General features: G+C 45.1%; 1 protein-coding gene across 3 annotated transcripts in view; it reads right to left on the reverse strand.

The window, feature by feature from the left end:
* ARVCF (ARVCF delta catenin family member) overlaps positions 1 to 17648 on the reverse strand; it is a 376032-nt gene that overhangs the window by 193174 nt on the left and 165210 nt on the right. For all 3 annotated transcript variants that reach the window (XM_054996344.1, XM_054996345.1, XM_054996343.1), the window contains exon 2: positions 17454 to 17612. In XM_054996344.1, coding sequence (XP_054852319.1) covers positions 17454 to 17579 — 126 coding nt within the window. In that variant the 5' untranslated portion in view covers positions 17580 to 17612. The remainder of the gene's footprint in view (positions 1 to 17453; positions 17613 to 17648) is intronic.

Here is a 17648-nt window from a genome sequence, read left to right on the forward strand (position 1 = left end):
TTTTCAGGTCAAAACAGGGATACAAAATTGGAAATGACTCTCATAATAAGGGACAGTTTAACATGATTTCTGAAAGTTCTGTATTTTTAATTTGAATTAAATGGACATTTGGAGAGAGGTATTAACTAAACATGGGCATAAACCAGAAAAAAACTGAACCATGGGGTTCGTGGTTCATGGGGTTTCCATGAACCACGAACCATGAACTGGCATGGAACTGGGCCAGTTACGAACCAGTTGGTGGTTCGTGGGATTTAAATGCCCCTTTCCGGCAGGGAAAGTGGCATTTAATCATTTAAAGGGCCCTTTCCTGCCGCTTGCAAGGGGCAGGACCCTTTAAACTATCAGCTGGCAGGTGCAGGGGGGATTGCAGCTGATAGTTTAAAGGGACCTGCCGCTTGCAAGCGGCAGGGCCCTTTAAAAGGCCCAACCCCCCCCCCCTAGAAGTCAGAAGCAAGTTAAAAGAAAAGGTTAGTCTGATTCTCTGGTATGTGGAAATGTTTTTCCGCAGAAGAAAGACCATGAAAGCCCCCTGTTTACAACTGTGCAGAGCAAGAGAGAGAGATCAATTATGAATTTTTATCTCTGTAAAATTCAACACGATACCAAAATGATACCATCCTGATGTAACTTTTCTGGTATCTTACTGATAATACATGTTCATGTGCGGAGAAACACCCTTGTGGTTTCTGGAGTTACCTTTCTATGGGCTGCAGAGGGGAGGGGTGAGTTCTGGAGTGGAATGTGATTGGAGGGAGAGCGAGTCAGTGGCAGTTGGAAGTTGGCGGTTGGTGGCTGGAGAGTGGAGGGAGAGATGGCTCTGAGGGGAGAAGCAGATCTAGTGTAACCCCAGGTAGCAAAGGATTGGGCCTGCCCTACACAACATCTAATTAGGGCATGAGGGAGATAGAGTAGGGGTTTCTGTTTAAGTTTTATTAGTCCTTCCGTTCACTGTTTATTTACCTGTGTATAGTTAGCAGTTCAATAAATGAGTTTTGGAATTGATGACGGAGGAAAGCTCTTCTGTTCCACATAGTCCCCCAACTGCTTGGGCCCACTAGCAGAGGAGAGAGATTAGGAGGCTGTCCCACCTAACCAGGACCCCATACAGGGACAGTGGTGACAGCAAATACCCGGAGACAGGGAAGGGAGACTGCCCCTTCAGGTGCCTGGCCAGAGGCAGAAAGGGAGGGGTAGGCAGAGTGGGGTCTACTAGTGGGAGGAAAGGCCCCATTCCGCCACATCATGTATAATGAAATGAGAGCTAATATGCACCATATGAGACTGAGGGCCAAACTACAAGTGACGAATGACTTGGGCAACCCACTGAGTTCCACCACCTCTTTTCCCAGGATAAAATTAGCGGTGAAGGGGGGTGTCCATTGCTCCAAAATTCTCCTGGAATTAGTTTCCTCTCTAGAGGAAAGGCAGGATAAAAAGCTAATAAAGAAAAATCCAAAAGAATTTAACAATTAACACACCATTCCCTTTCAGTCCTACTTTTCTCTGTCCTATGCTCAGAGATGATTGAATGGATAGCCTCTTAAATCAATATTAATTCTTTCAAGTGCACGAAACACAAATATTAATATTGTACAAAGCTTTTCTCTGTTCAAACGTATCTGCCTGACTAAATAGTTCAGTACTCAAGTAGGCAAGATGGTTGCCCCCTCCCCTTTTCTACCTCAGATGAATTAAATATTTCATAAGAGCAGACAAAACTGGAAAGATTTTTGTCAGAATGGTGCCGTAAAACAGAAAATAGGTAAGGAGAAAACGCTCAAGGATAAAAGCATTTTGACATTTCTCAGTGCTTATTTTTGACATATAGACTGTAAAATTACCAGTCTGAGAAAAGGTACAAGCCATTACCTTGTTAACAGGAGACTATGAAAGAGCTGGCCCTTCACAGGCCTATGAAATGGAAGGTCACTCATCTCCTCTCCCTGATGTCTACTTAGGTTGAAAATGGCTGAGCTTTTCAAAAAGAACCTGAGGAATTGACCCCTTTCCTTCCCACTGAAGTCTAAAAGAAGAGGAGGTGGATTTCTGGCAGTACAAATTATCTGAGGACCGGAGTTCTTAAAAGATTGCCTACTACCACAAATACCTGCCCAGTTGTTTAGGTTGTCTGAGAAGGACTGTCTCTGCGTGCCCATCTTCAGGCATGAAGTTGGCAGCTGCTGTTGATACGGCCTTTCGGGTGGTGGTGCCTCTTTCTTTTTTTCCTTCCCACAGAGGTTTGCCTAGTACTTAGTCTACTGTGGTAAAAATATTTTTCTTTCCTCAAGTTGTTGTAATAGTCCAAGCAACCCCCACTAGCTGAGTTCTGATTTGTCATTTGCTAGTTTTATACTTTCTTAGATCTTAGAAATGTAATATTTTGAGATTCTGGTTTTTATTACCAGCACTGTCTTATTGAAGCTGTTTTATTACTATTTTACTGCCACCCCAGTGAGTACTTTATATTGTTTTAAAAATGCAGACGCTGTCTCAGGCGCTTTCTACACTAAATGCACAGGGTAATCATTCAATAAATAATAATATATAAATGAGACATATTGTAGGTTCTCCTTAATTCCAGCTCATGAGGTACTCAGTTAGGACCCTGTTACGGCACGTGTGAAAAAGGGGCTTCAGTGCCCCTGCCCCCACTGTGGCACCATTTTCCCAACTTAAAATAGTCCCAGCAGGGAGCTACTTGGGGAAACTCACTTGCTCCTCAGGATAAATGTGGGTTTCCCCAAGAGACTGCCCAGGACTGTTTCTGGATGGGGAAATTGCACAGGGGAGAAAGGCACCGGCCAGGTAGAACTCCCTTTCCGTTGAGACTAAGGGCCTATGGGACTTGTTACAGAGATGTTCTGCTTGGACAGAGATGTTCCACCTGGCCTATGGTAGTGGCCAGGGCTTTTTTTCTGGGAAAAGAGGTGGTAGAACTCAGTGGGTTGCCCTTGGAGAAAATGGTCACATGGCTGGTGGCCCCACCCCCTGATCTCTAGACAGAGGGGAGTTTAGATTGCCCTCCGCACTGCTCGGCGGCACGGAGGGCAATCTAAACTCCCCTCTGTCTGGAGATCAGGGGGTGGGGCCACCAGCCATGTGACCATTTTCAAGAGGTTCCGGAACTCCGTTCCACCGTGTTCCAGCCCTGGTAGTGGTTAAGGTTTAGGTGGGCTACTTGGTCAGCCTCTCTACTGTAGCCCTGGTCTGCTGTTTAGCTAAGACATCTGCAACCTGCCCTCCCTAATGAATTCCTGATGAGGTGTATTAACATCACACATTGCTGCTTGGATCTTGTTTTACTTTTATATTTTGTACTGCATTCTTGATTTTAAATTCTATTTTATGTCACTGTAATATTGTTAATGTTGTTACCTACTCTGAGCCTGCTTGCAGGGAGAGCAGGCTAGAAATGCAATAAATTAAATTAAATTAAATTAAAGGCCAAAATTCCTACATGCACTGTGGTCCTGATCCTAATCAGGCACCACGCACACAGAAACTGTGTCCATTTTCACATGCATGTGTAACCCTCCAGAAAATCACGCAAAACTCACAGCATGAAGCATCTTCTTAGCGCGATTTCCTGGCACGATCCCCTTTAATGGTGCGATGATGTCAGAAAACATGCCATTAAAGGGGATGGTGCCAGGAAATCGCGCTAGGAAGACGCTTCATGTTGTAAGTTTTGCACGGTTTTCCAGAGGGTTAGGGCATGTGACACACAAAGGAAAATGGAGTAACCAACTGCTTGGAGAAAAAAAAGTCATGTCCCTTTAATAATGGCGTAATGGGGTGTTATTTATCAGGAGATGTAATTTACCTCCATGACATGAAAAACATCAGCCGCCTATTTCCACACATTAAGTCTCTTTTAAAGGAACAGAATATTTTTCTCCAGGCCTGTTAGCAACCCTGTCGACTCTAATGTATGGAGAGGCAGTCGACATCTAGATCTGATGAAATACTTTAACAGGAGATACTAGAATGTGAACCTGGGAGCTCCTAATGCAAAGCAGGGACTCTTCTCCAGAGCTCCTGCCCCTCCCAAATTGGTTTGCAGTCATGAAATTCATAAGGAAATCTGGCTTTCAAAATGTGGTCCGCCTTGATTCCGCCAAGTTTTTTAAAAGTTATAAGCAAAGAGGTTTATGCAAATCGAGACAAACTCTTAACTTTCCTGGTGTGCCTTTTGAGTGAGCAGGATTAAGTGTTTCAGAGCAGGAAGATAAGAACTGTGATAAAGATCTGGAAGAGAAAGGAATGTAAGGAACTTATTAAAGAGCAGATTTCATCTGGCTTGTTTTATTAAAGAGATCCTTGACTGGTTTGGAAGGGGGGGGGGAGGTTCCTTTATTCCTCCGCAGTGTTCCTCTGCTAGAAACTTAAATGGCTTGGGCCTTCCTTGGCCAAGGTGACCTTCATTGTTTTAACATGCGAAACATTTGGTTTCCAAGAGTGATTGCTAAGCTGAGCAGCCAAGGCATCTGATACACTCTTTTGTGCTTTGAATGATATGCCAGAATCCAGCCAGCAAGGTACACAGATGAAAGAGCAAAACAGGATTTTGGAGAGCAATTATTCACAGAAGCTTCATTTGAAGAGGAAGGAAAAAACCAACCTACATAAAGGGAGCCTCTCGCTCTCTCTGGCACAAAATGGCAACTGTTCAGTTTATCCCAATCCTGTTCTTTTATATGTTGGTTCACTGCAATAGGTTCCTTCAAAAAGAGGAAGAAGAAAGGAAAGGCAACATGACAAGTTTCTGCAAGTGGAGGGCATTTGCTTTAATTAGGCCGCTCTGCGATCTTCTAACGGCAGGCAGGGGGAGAGAAGGCATGAGGGAGAAACTGCACAGCAATGTCCAGCATTTGCATTTTATAGGAGACTTCAGCCCTGGGTTTCAAAACCTGCAAGAATTGCGGTATTGTCAGAGTGGAATAGGAGAGGTTTTCAGGTTTAAGGAGGTTTAACTACCAGTATATTTTATGTTATTAGTTATATCTGACAAACAAGAGCAATTTGGGATCAACAGCTGTATTGCAAAACAAATAGACTATTGAAGAGGTCATAAATGCTGGGATCAGAAAAACAGAAGAGCTGCATTACAGAAAATCAAGTGGTGGTAAGCTCTCTACAGTGTCAGGGCAAAACCCAGATATACTCTGACCAAGACTGTCAGGCCAAGCCTGGCAGCCAGCAGGAGACTTGGCAATGGGGACATGCCCGTGTGCGTGTGCGCTTGTGTGACAATGGCTGCATCACTACGTCACTTCTGGGGGAAACCGGAAAGTGATGTAGGGTAGTTCTAGGAATCGCTAGAAACTTCTATGGTAAAATGGCAGCAGATACCATCATTTTAATTTTTCTTGGAGTGGAGGTGGGTAACTAGGGCTGCCAGTGGGTGGCATCGCACTATGGCAGCCCTAACACTGAGGCCCCAAACACACACACACAACACAAACCCTTAGATTCTTAGGTCTGGCTCAACAAACAAGAGGCAAAGTGGTCAATCTGTATCACTTCTGACTGCAGGTGGGATTTAGACAATGGCACGAACCTCCATGGGGTGGAGGTGGGGGGAATCCTTGCATGCAAGCAGAAAACTAGTATGTCAGGACAATGAGTTTACGCGTAGACTTCTATCTGACAGGCTCGTTTTCTAGGTGGAGAAATCTTTTTTATCCAAGAGGATGATTCTATTGATCAGGCTCTTCCCTGTCCTCTGTAGTATGTAGGTTAATCGCCTCATTTGCCGATCATAAAAGGCCTGAGTAACTTTTGATTCTGCTCCAAATTTTGCAAGGAAGCCAATGGTTTGTATCTAGCCATGCATTTCCTCCAACAGAATGGCATTTTTCTTAGCAGAAGACAAATCCCTTAGTTCCTTCTTCCAGTGTAGACCCTTATTTTGACCTCATGATTTTGAGCATCCGTGCCCCCCAGAAACTATGTCTGCGGGGAGGGAACTCAATGGGCTGCAACTGAAGGGGAATCACAGAGTTCTATTCTGCAAAGCCTGTGGATAGTTGGATGCCCGCCACTATGCCTGGTGTAACCAAACCACAGAGAACAGCATGAGTGAAGAAGCTGTCCAATAGCACCTTAAAGTCCAACTAGATTTCCAAGGTATGAGCTTTCAAGAGTCAAAGCTCCTTTCATCAGATACCAGAAAAAGGGAGCTTTGACTCTCAAAAGCTCATACCTTGGAAATCTAGTTGGTCTTTAAGGTACCATTGGACCCAGATCTTGCTCTTCGACTACAGACCAACACAGTTACCCACCTGAAGCTAAGAAGCTGCCCGTCAAACGCTATCCAGCTGCAAGCTCAGCCCCTATTTCCAACATTCCACTTTCCAGTTCGCAGTACAGAAAAAATAATACTATCCTACCTTGCAGTGTTATGGTAAGGATTACTTGTGCTTATTTGAACACTTGTGATGTACCACAGAAATAGTATTATTACCAACTGGGCATTTGTTCTGGCTTCAAATGAACACATCAAATCAACACAAGATAGGTACCCCTCTATTCAACAGGTACAATGGAGAATATGTGGCTGGAATATATCCCGGACCCTGACATCCCTCTTTCCCTAAAATATGCCAAGTTAACAGGGACAGGCTGCTCAGTCGTTTCCCAACTTCACTCTCTGAATCTTGCAAAAACAGAGGTGGTGTGGTGTAGCAGCATAGAAGCTAAGAGGAACAGAGCCAGGGCTTTTTTTCAGCTGGAACGTGGTGGAACGGAGTTCCGGAACCTCTTGAAAATGGTCTCATGGCTGGTGGCCCCGCCCCCTGATCTCCAGACAGAGGGGAGTTTAGATTGCCCTTTGCGCTGCAGCGCAGAGGGCAATCTGAACTCCCCTCTGTCTGGAGATCAGGGGGCGGGGCCACCAGTCATGTGACCATTTTCTTCGAGGGCAACCCACTGAGTTCTACCACCACTCCCCCCCCCAAAAGCCCTGAACAGAGCTATGATTTGGGATTTCCTTCAATCAAATTTCAACTCGACTTGATGGACACAGGAAAACCATGAATGGACACACGAAAACTGCCCTCTCCAAAGGTAGACCACTGGCCTGTCAAAGTCAGTCAAAGTCAGTCTGGCAGCTGGTTGGTCTTCAGGGTCTCGGAGTTCTTTCATATCATTTATTACCTCATCTTTTAAACTGGAATGCCGGGGATTAGAATCTGCGACCTTCCGCTTGCCAGGCAGATGTTCTACCACTGAGCCACAGCCTCTCCCCACTCCTTCTCAGCATCAGCTTTCCATTTGCAATAACAGGACAATAATACAGACCTGCTTAAAAGCACTGCTGGTAGAACAGCAACTGTATATATTAGGCACGAAGCACTTGGAATATACAGAAGCGCTCTGCCAATGCCAAGTAACTATTTACTGTTCCAACTGAAGACTGCTTTAAGGATGGCAAGCTAGCTTGGGAGTTTGGGAATAAACAGGCTACAGAACAGCTGGCAGGTGCCGCCTCAGAGAAAAAAGTGCCCAGCACATCCAGCGGGACAAAGAACAGGAGTTATGCCAGACTGGGACAGATGGCTTTTCTTACCTGAGGGATTGGGGGAAAGGTTAGACCGGGCAAAAATGCATTTTGTACAACATCGTTAGCAAGCCGGGAGAGAGAAAGAGTTGCCAGTTCAGAAAGGCCAAGGTAACAAGGATGCAGATATGATCACAGGATAATTAAACATATATTGTTTATTTGTTTAGAATAGTTGAATCTTGCCTTTCAGTTTAAAACTTCCAAAGTGGCTAACAAACAAGTACAATGTAAAATACGCCATTTGTATTTTAATGAGGTTTGTGTTATAAAAACAATTGCCATACTTTCTTGACCTAAGAGACTGAGGAAGCATGAGCAGGAGTGAGGGGGAAAGAGAGTATGCAGGGCTCATTTTGAGGGGGAACGCGCAGGAACACAGTTCCGGGAGTTCCCCAAAGAGGTCACATGTCAGGTGGCCCTGCCCACCTGACTCTCGGCCATTTGGGGCCCGTTTTGTCCTGGACTGGGGCCGAAACGTCCCAGATCGGGCCTCTGACGGGTGGTGGATCATTGTCCTGTTCAGCAGTGGCCCAATCCTGACCATTTTGGGCCCCTTTTCAGCCATTTTCAGCCCCTTTTTGCCATTTTGGGCCCAATTTCAGTCCTGAATGGCCAGGATTGGGTCCAAAACAGCCAGGATAGGTGATGTCAGGGGTGTGGCATATGCAAATCAGTTATGCTAATGTCACATTTCCGGTGTTGTCAGGGGGCATGGCATATGCTAATGAGTTATGCAAATGAGTTCCTCCAGCGCTTCTTCTACGAAATGACCCCTGAGAGTATGCAATTAGGTACTGCTGCTGGGCCATGGCAGTTTTGTGGCCCTTTAAACCCCCCCCCCTTTAAAATCTATTGCAGCAGACTTGGCCTCCAGAATCAGCAGGCCGGTAGACCTGGTGCCTGAAATTTTTCTTTCCCCTCTTCTCCCTTGCCACTCCTGCTACCTATGGGTAGGGAGGACACCGCAGGTTCCCAGCCCTTTGGTCCCTTTAAATTTTAAAGGGCCATCATTTTCAATGGAGTGCTAGACATGACCTCTAGACTCCTGAAGCCAGGTCTACCGTCCATTGAAACAGCGAGCCTTTTAAGTTTAACAAGCCAATGCACCACCTGGACAACTGTAGAAAGGCATCCCAATCCCATTCTGGATGTTTCCAATATTGGAGAGAAATATCTGATCGGCTAAATACTGGGAGTGCCTTTCATGGTATCAGATATTGCCGAACTGATCAGATATCAGAAACACCAAGCATTTTATTGGATTGGCAATACCCGATTGCACACCCTTAGTATTGACTACAGATTACTCAATTAGATGAGGCAGGCAGTCTTTGTGTAAACCAAAGCTTCCAGGATTCCCACTGCCAAAGAGGACTCAAGCGTATGTCCAAAGAATATATTGAAACAAGGCAGGGATCTACAACACATTGCACTGGCTAGAAGTAATGAGATAAAACAAGGAAAGAGATTTGTATTTCTCTGGGTTTGCTCCTCCCCTACGTCCTCCTGGAAGGCTCCCCTAGAGAGGCATCTGGCAAAGAAATGAAAGAGATGCGGCTGGCGGCACGAGCAGGCTGGCAACTCTGCATGCCCAGTGGGTTAACAGCAGCTGTTCCATTCGCTTTCCTTCCTCCAAGAAGAGGAGGGAGCAGAGAGTCGACCGTGGGGGCATCACCTGCCCTTTGGAGCAGTGTATGACTAGGTCCTCGGTAGTTCCCAGGGGACAGAGGCTGCGGCTGACAGAGGGGAGAAGGCTGCAGGGTCATCTTCTTCCTCCCTCCCCAAGCTTTTGTGCAGTGGAGCGTATGTGCAGCGGTCTGAGAATCAAGGAGAGTCCCAGTAGCTTCAGGCTGGTTTAAAGCAAAGCTGAACAACAACAAAAGAAAAACCTGTTCCTGTTTCCAGGAACAACTGGTGTCCTTAGGGAAAGTGTGTAAACTGATGGCTGTTTTGAAGGACCAAATGACACACTAAGAGTTCCAATCACAGAAGTTCAGCAGCATATAAAGTCTGGCTGTGTATACTGAATCTCTTATGCGCCTAGTAATTCCCACCGTTTTGTACTTATATCCCTCACTGTTTTCCTTCACCAAGAATGCTCCTCAGAGACTAATCAGTATTCTGGCACCGCCTTTGACTCAGCAACAATGGAGATGCCTTCTTTGTCTGTGAAGCTGTGAGAGCCCCGCCTCACCTCCTCCTTCCAATATTCTGGCCACTGGCCTGTAGGGAGGGCCCATCAAAGTATCACCCCCAGTCTCCGGTGGATAGTGGCTGGAGATCTTACAACTGGTCTCCAGGCCACGGAGATCAGTTCACATGGAGAAAATGGCTACTTTGGTGGGTGGACTCTATGGAATTATGCCATGCCAAGGTCCTTTCCCTCCCGAAACCCCACTTTCTCCAGGTTTCACCCCCCTAGATCTCCAGGAATTTCCCAACTTGGAGCTGGCAACTGTAGCAGTGGGCCCTGTGCTAACAACTATAAATTTGAGCAAGAAGTCACACAAGAGCACCTTGAGCTACTTATGGGATACATCACCCTCAGAGACAAACGAGAAAATGAACTGCCAGAGTCTCATACCACCAGGCAATAGTGTGCATAGACCCATAACATTTAAATTGCCTGTTCCAGTTCCTCCTTCCAGGAACCGGTTCACTCCTAAGTGACACAGGATAATGGACTAGAGGGACACCTGGACTGATCCAACAGGGCTCTTCTTATGTGCTTTCCACCACGCACAAATTTTTACAGTGCCCAAAGCAACTATTGTGCCCACAGCCTCTTTGCATTTCCTCCCAAAGCCCTTTCTGCTCCATGTATTGTCGAAGGCTTTCACGGCCGGAGAACGATGGTTGTTGGGGGTTTTCCGGGCTGTATTGCCGTGGTCTTGGCATTGTAGTTCCTGACGTTTCGCCAGCAGCTGTGGCTGGCATCTTCAGAGGTGTAGCACCAAAAGACAGAGATCTCTGTCTTTTGGTGCTACACCTCTGAAGATGCCAGCCACAGCTGCTGGCGAAACGTCAGGAACTACAATGCCAAGACCACGGCAATACAGCCCGGAAAACCCCCAACAACCACCCTTTCTGCTCCGTTTCCTATTTTAATAAAAATTCTGCATCAGTAGATTGCTATGGCTTTGACTCACTCACTTACCTTGTGTGCCTCCTTCCGTCGTGGAGGATGTATTATTCAAAGGGAAGGGTGGGTTTATCAAGTGGCCCATCCCAGTACATTCTCAGGTCCACCTCCCCCTCCTGGCGACAGGTGTTGAACTAGAGTTTTCTCTGCCATGTTCAGATAAACAGAGACTGAGGGTCATACCACATGAGACAAAATACACTTGAATTACACTCGAATACACTTGAATCACAAAATACTCTCGAATTACCCATGTAATTCAAATGTGTTTTGTCTCATGTGGTGAGACCCTGGGAGAAGGAGGATGAAAGGAAAACTTAAGAAGAAAGTCTGTCAATTCAACCCTAGGAAGAGCCTCTCTCTCCCACTTACTGCTACACCTTCAGTTTCTCATCCCTGTTCGAAAAGGTTTCTCAGTTCCTTTATTGGAGAAAAGATAGCAGATCCAATACACATTTCCCTTTTGATAACTATGACAGCAAACATATTGCTTATCAGCTGTATGACTATTCTGGGAAAACTCTATCATCCACACATGCGCCTGTCCTTTTATCTTGAATAGTGTAAGAGAGAGGCTGCTGCTATTTGCATGGAGCTCAGTGCCCTATAAGGCTCTGCCTTCCATTTTATCTCCTTGTAAGGTTCAAGCTACAGCATCAAAAAACAACATGCCGCAATTACTTTGCTTTTTCAAAAGAGAACATTGCCCTGTGTCTCCACCTCAAATCGTCCTGTTCCTCCCTGTATAATATCTATTTTGGTGTACCAAAACCGCTGAGCCTAATGCATATGATTATAGACGGAAAACCTTTCCACAGACATGTTGAGAATGGCCAAAAGAGCAAAAATACTTTATCTGAGCCACAAGCTGGCTAAGCCCTAAGGCTCTTCTCCTCAGAGAGGCTGCAACAAGCAAGGACCAATCTGAGATAGGGATGCTACTGAATTCTGCTGTTTCTCTGTTTCAATTCGAAAATCTCTGTTCCATTTTCGCTTTCCCCTTGGATGAATCAAACCCACCACTATTAATTTTAACACCATTTCTGCTTCCTCACACTGAATTTTCCCCATAAATAGTTCTTTATATTATTTTTGCATCAGTCACTGTATCTAATTCTAAACAATGACCTCAGATTATGGATGAAAAAATCTGCACAATGGGGCCACGTACAGATAGAACACATTTTTCTATACTCCTAGATGTGCAGGAAAATCTGAAATACAAAAATTACACTGTATGGTTAAGAAAACATCAAAGTATGGAAGTAATCTCTACTTTTTAAAAAAACGCTACTGAGATCTCTCAAGTGTGTTGAGACACACTTTGTCCCTGTAGAGCCATCATAATCCACTTTGAAACCAGATAAGGACTTACTGGATGAACACACGCACAAAGTTGCCTTATACCGAATCAGACCGTCAAGATCATTATTGTTTACTTGTTACTTCCTCAGTCTACTTATTTACTCAGACAGTCAACAACTCTCCAGGGTTTCAGGTAGAGGTCCTTCACACTACCTTTTACCTGATCCTTAACTGGAAATGCTAGGGATTGAAGCTGAGACCTTCTGTATGCCAAGCAGATACTCTAACACTGAGCCACAGTCACTTCCCAACTTTCCTAGCAGCATTTGTTTTATGCAATGTAGTTCTGTGAAAGGTGAGATTAGGTGGGCCCCCATCTGCTTGAGCCTGTGAGCACTTTTGGAACTCTGAGAATGGGTAATGACCGTTATCACAAAATGGATGCCCAAGGATGCCGGGCCAATCACAAAATGTTGTATCCTCTTACAAGCTGATGCCTCCTGAGTTTTTCTGAAGCAATTTTGCTCCAATGAGGTGGGGAAAAGCCAAAACTTTGTATAAGAGATGCTTTATCGGCTTTGGACAAGAGATGTTTTAAGGAAGAAGCCAATGGGTGCTAAGAATCCCACTGGTGAGTGCCATTTGACCATGGTGTCATGTTGAGAACCACTACCCCTAGACTTTTGGCAGAGATCTCAGCCAAAGAGCTTTAGAAAAGATTTAAAACTGAAGACAACCTTCGGGGGGGGGGGGTGGTACCATCACCTGATAAAAGCAGTATATTCATTTGCTTTATTGAGAACGTCACCCACCCATATTCCATGAAGTATATAAACTTTTTCTGCCCCTTACAAAAACCCTGAGAGTCAGATTCAGCTGAGAGGAATGGGTCAGACTGCACAGGAAGCATCACACACAAGCACGGATGTGAACCGGGACGCTATGTAAAGGTAAAGGTAAAGAAGGTAAAGGTAAAGAAGGCCACAACTTTATTGAGATTACAGCTCAGGGAGCAAAGGTGCGCATAGGGCATGGATCCGAGCATCGGCTGACCCGCCTGCCAAGCAGGTGACCCACACGGCCCCTCAGACCCCTGCTGAGGGGGGGAACCATGGGATGACAGTCAGTGGGATGCCACGTGGGTATACACCCCTGTGTGAAACATCCCCTGCCACCTGGGACTGAGGTGGACTGACAGCCCCCGACTGGGCACGCACCGGCCATTCCTCACTCCTCAGACACCTTATGGGGATCCCCATAATAGGGAAACAGCCTGAGAGCCCTGTTTCCCCTGAAACAGATTGGTGCCCAATGCCCAGTATGCAGCCTACTAACCCCAAAGTTGTGACAAAAGGGAGGGCTGGGAGGGATGCCGCCATGGGCCAAGTACTGAGGGGTGGAGGCCAACCGTAGACCAGGGGCCTGCACCAGATGAGCCTGGGCATTCTTCTCCGGCCCCTGGTCATTCCCCCGCTCACTATACAACATGGTGGCCGCCATGCTGTCTCCCCGCCCACTTCCCCCACATCGCCTGCAACCTGGCCCCCAGGTGAGTCTAGGAGCCATTGTTTCCAAGTCCAGTGTTCCAGTCACTACACCACACTTGTTCAAGTAACAATCCTAGGCCTATTCCTCACTCATACTGGCTGTTCAGCATCTGTCCAAAATAAAAAACGGAAAACCACACATTCATTCACCCTCCCCATTGCCCCATTTTATTAAATTTTTGCACACAAAGCTGCCCAACTGCCAAGGGAATGCACTGTGTGTGTGCCGGACAGTGCTTTCCTGTAGAAATAAGCTCCATATACCAAATTCCCTTCCCCCAAGTTATTTTTTTTCTTAGGCCAGTGAAAATTTTATATCTAGAAAGCTGCAGTACTGCATCCCAAGCTCTGCTCACGACCTGAGTTCGATCCTGGCGGAAGCCGGGTGCAGGTAGCTGGCTCGAGGTTGACTCAGCCTTCCATCCTTCCGAGGTCGGTAAAATGAGTCCCCAGGTTCCTGGGGGTAAAGTGTAGATGACTGGGGAAGGCAATGGCAAACCATCCCGTAACAAAAAGTCTGCCAAGAAAACGTCGTGATGCGACGTCCCCCCATGGGTCAGTAATGATTCGGTGCTTGCACGGGTGACTACCTTTACCTTTACCTTTACGTATGCTTTCTTTTCTTTTCTCCCTCTATTCACCCATGCACATTTTACTGCAGCTTTATCAAGCCATACAAAATACATAACCAGCATAAGACAGCAGATCAATAAAAATCAGAAGATAAAAGGTTACACAACACAGTAAAGTAAACATCAACAATTATTAAACAAAAAAGATATTGACAACAATTAACTCAGGAGTAATTATTTACCAAACAGATGAATCCAATGAACTCACAATCATAAACGTTTGGGGTTTATTTTAAAACACAGAAGGATTCTTCGTTTTTAAGCTAATAACAAAATTATCAATATCTTTGATAAAGGTTTTAAAAGATATATTCATTTTAAGTTTCTTCAAATATGTGTCTATATTGTTACACTTTTCATTATTTTGTTATTCCTTATTGCTCTGGTAGGTCTTCTATTAGATGCTCACTGACTTCTGCCTTCACACCATGCTTCCCAAAGTAATGCATGTTAAATGAAATTTCTCAAGTTTAAAAAAATGAGGAAAAAATGATTAACACAAACCAAACAATATTTGGATAGCTCCACGATGCACTTATCTGGGTGAGCTGCATGGGTTGTAAATCTATCTTCTGAGATTTAACAGGTTCTAATGCCCAGAGAGTTTTATCCCACCCTTTCTTGAAGAACCTTGGGGCAGCATAGGGAAGGTTTCTTGCTGGAGCAGTAGACCTGGCCTCCCTAAGTGTGGCAGGGGCTCACCTTAGCTATCACCACACAGTCAGTCGGGTGGGTTCAGAGGAGGTTCATTCACCCCAACAAGAGCCCAAAGTTGCCATTGCCAAACAGCTAGAGGGCATTTAGCATATAGCTGTAGCACAGTTGTAGCATTTAGCTGCTACAACTGTGCTATAGCTAAACTGGGCTCAGTGAAGCGGTGGGCCCGCTTGAGGCTCTTAGGCCTGAACTGTTACCCAACAATGGCCATTTTCACACGTCGTTAACGTTGTGCAACACTCACGGAATGCTAGCGTCTTTATGATGTCATCACACCACGAAAACGGAATCATGACAGTGTGACATCAGAAATTGTGCCTTGAAGATGCCATCAATGTTGCGCAATGTTAACAACATGTGGAAACAGCCAATGCCAACCCCTGACACTGGCCTTGCTAGAGAAGCTGATATTCATCCACATGAATGAGAACTACCATTCTCTTCTTATTATTTAAGTTATTTACTGTAATATTTGGACCTTATTTTCTCAACTAGGGTAAAAAGGTGGAGGACAGAACCATATATACCATCATGAATTCTTTGGGGGATAGGATGGAATAAAAATGTACTCAATAGCTGAAGTCACCTTTATAGTGAAACAGACCATTTGTCTCTGAAGGTTAGTACTGTCTATTCTGATTGGAAGCAGCAATCTGGGCAGAGATCATTCATAGCACCTACTACCTGATCCTTTTAACTAGAGATTCCAAGGATTGAACCTAGGACCTTCTGTAAGCTAAGTAGATGCACTACCACTGACCTATAGCTCCTTCTTGTGTGTATGTGTGTGTGCCATCAAGTTGCAGGTGACTCATAGTGATCCCAGCAAGGGGCTTTTAAGGCAAGAGAGGAGCAGAGGTGGTTTACTATTGCCTTCTTCTGCCGAGCAACCCCAGTCTTCCTTAGTGGTCTCCCATTCGAGAACCGACCCTGCTTAGCATCCGAGACCGGGCTATAGCATACCATTTCACCACCCATAACTCCTCCCTACTAAACAAATAATAACAAATAAAGGTACCAATGGCTTACATTGTCATTTAGAAACAATACAGAATGTCTTTTATGTTATCCTCAACAGGAAATAGTTTAATGAATGGACGCCTCTGGGCTTGGAGAACTCTTCCCAGCAACCGTTCACAAGAATTCATTCATCAACTCTGACCTGCCCCTCCCCACAACTGACCTAGTTCATCTCTCTTGTCAATACCCTCATTGTTGTTCCAATCCCTACAGAATAGTCACCAGGTTAAAAATCACCGAGCCAAGCTATTTAAACAAAAATAGTATTTCCGGTTGAAAGTTGGCACCTTTGAACTTGGAAGCTGATACAGTTTATGTTGCCAGAATTCTTGACTTTGATTCAGCAAAGGAGGAGCCTAGCAGATGATAAGGTAATATATGGAAAAGCGAAGGGGGGGTAGTGGTACATTGCTCACCGTGCAAGATGGGGTGGTTCCCCCAAGACTGGCACAGAATTTGGTGGCCTACTGCACAATGAAACATAACCAAATTTCCTCAAAAGAAATCCATATTGAACAAGATCGTACCAGCAAGAAGGATGAGCTCAATTTCACCAGTGAAAAGGCAAAGTTGGGAATCCTGGAACATCATGGGAAAAAGCCACGCAGGACAGAGATTGTTAAGCAGGGCAAAATACAACAGCAAAAGTGGTAGGATCCGATCCAATCCAATGTCTGCAACTTTTGAAGATGGGTGCCCTGCCATTCTTTGGTATCTTACTTGCTACTACCTTTTTTACAACTTAAATTGATTTACAAATACCTGCCCCTTGACCCAGGGATAATCCAAAGGGCTTTCCATTCTATCCTTTACAAGAAAGTGTTGTAATCTTAGACAAGTCAAAACAACTACAAGCAGTATAGACATGTTTGCTAATAAAGTTAACTGAGACCACAATCTTTGCACTATGTTTTGACAAAACTGCGATTGTACAAAGACGTTGCCAATTCAAACCGATCAACAGCGGTTGGCATCTATTATTGAAAGCTGCCTTGAACCATGAAGAAAGGTGGGGTAAAAATGTTTTAATAAAATAAATAAAAATCACTAGGGACTACTTAGATGAACACAGAACGGTAGGATTTGATGAAAATGCTGCAGTTATTTAAGACTGAGCTATATGATTTTTGGCTGATTTAACTGTCTGTTTAAACAATTGCCTGCTAAGTTATTCAGCAAAGATGGGGGTTTAACAATCAGGTTGTGTGAGAATGCAGATGCACAAAAAGTCAGTTGTGCTGTACTGCATGGTTAGGAAGGAATACAGCGAAGCCACCTGTCAAACGGCCACGAACAGGTCAACAAACAGTCGAGATGATAATTGAAACATCAGCTCCTTGTTTGCAACGGGCAAACAGGACATGAGCCAAACTGGCAGATGTGTGAGCATTCCTCCTCTTGCCTTGGGTATGGCAGCTTCACTCCGAGTCCTGGCCCCAGAAACCCCTGAGCCCTAGCATCCCTTGATACAACTGTCCTCTGTGCCTGCAGTCTTAAGAAAGACCAAACCTAGCAGTTCTTACCTTGGTTTCAGTCCTTCTTGTGGTCCCATCTTCTGAGGTCACAATCGAAACGTGAGACGTTGGGGTGCCCGGGTCTTCCTCTACAGTCACAGTCTCCTCGACCATTTCTTGGGGCTCCTGCATCATGGCTATGGAAGTCTGGTTGCTGGGGCTTTGCTCCTGAAGAAACAAAAATGAATTACGGCCCGGCAAAGG

This window comes from Eublepharis macularius, chromosome 13 (genome assembly GCF_028583425.1).
Source record: "Eublepharis macularius isolate TG4126 chromosome 13, MPM_Emac_v1.0, whole genome shotgun sequence".
Lineage (NCBI taxonomy): Eukaryota > Metazoa > Chordata > Lepidosauria > Squamata > Eublepharidae > Eublepharis > Eublepharis macularius.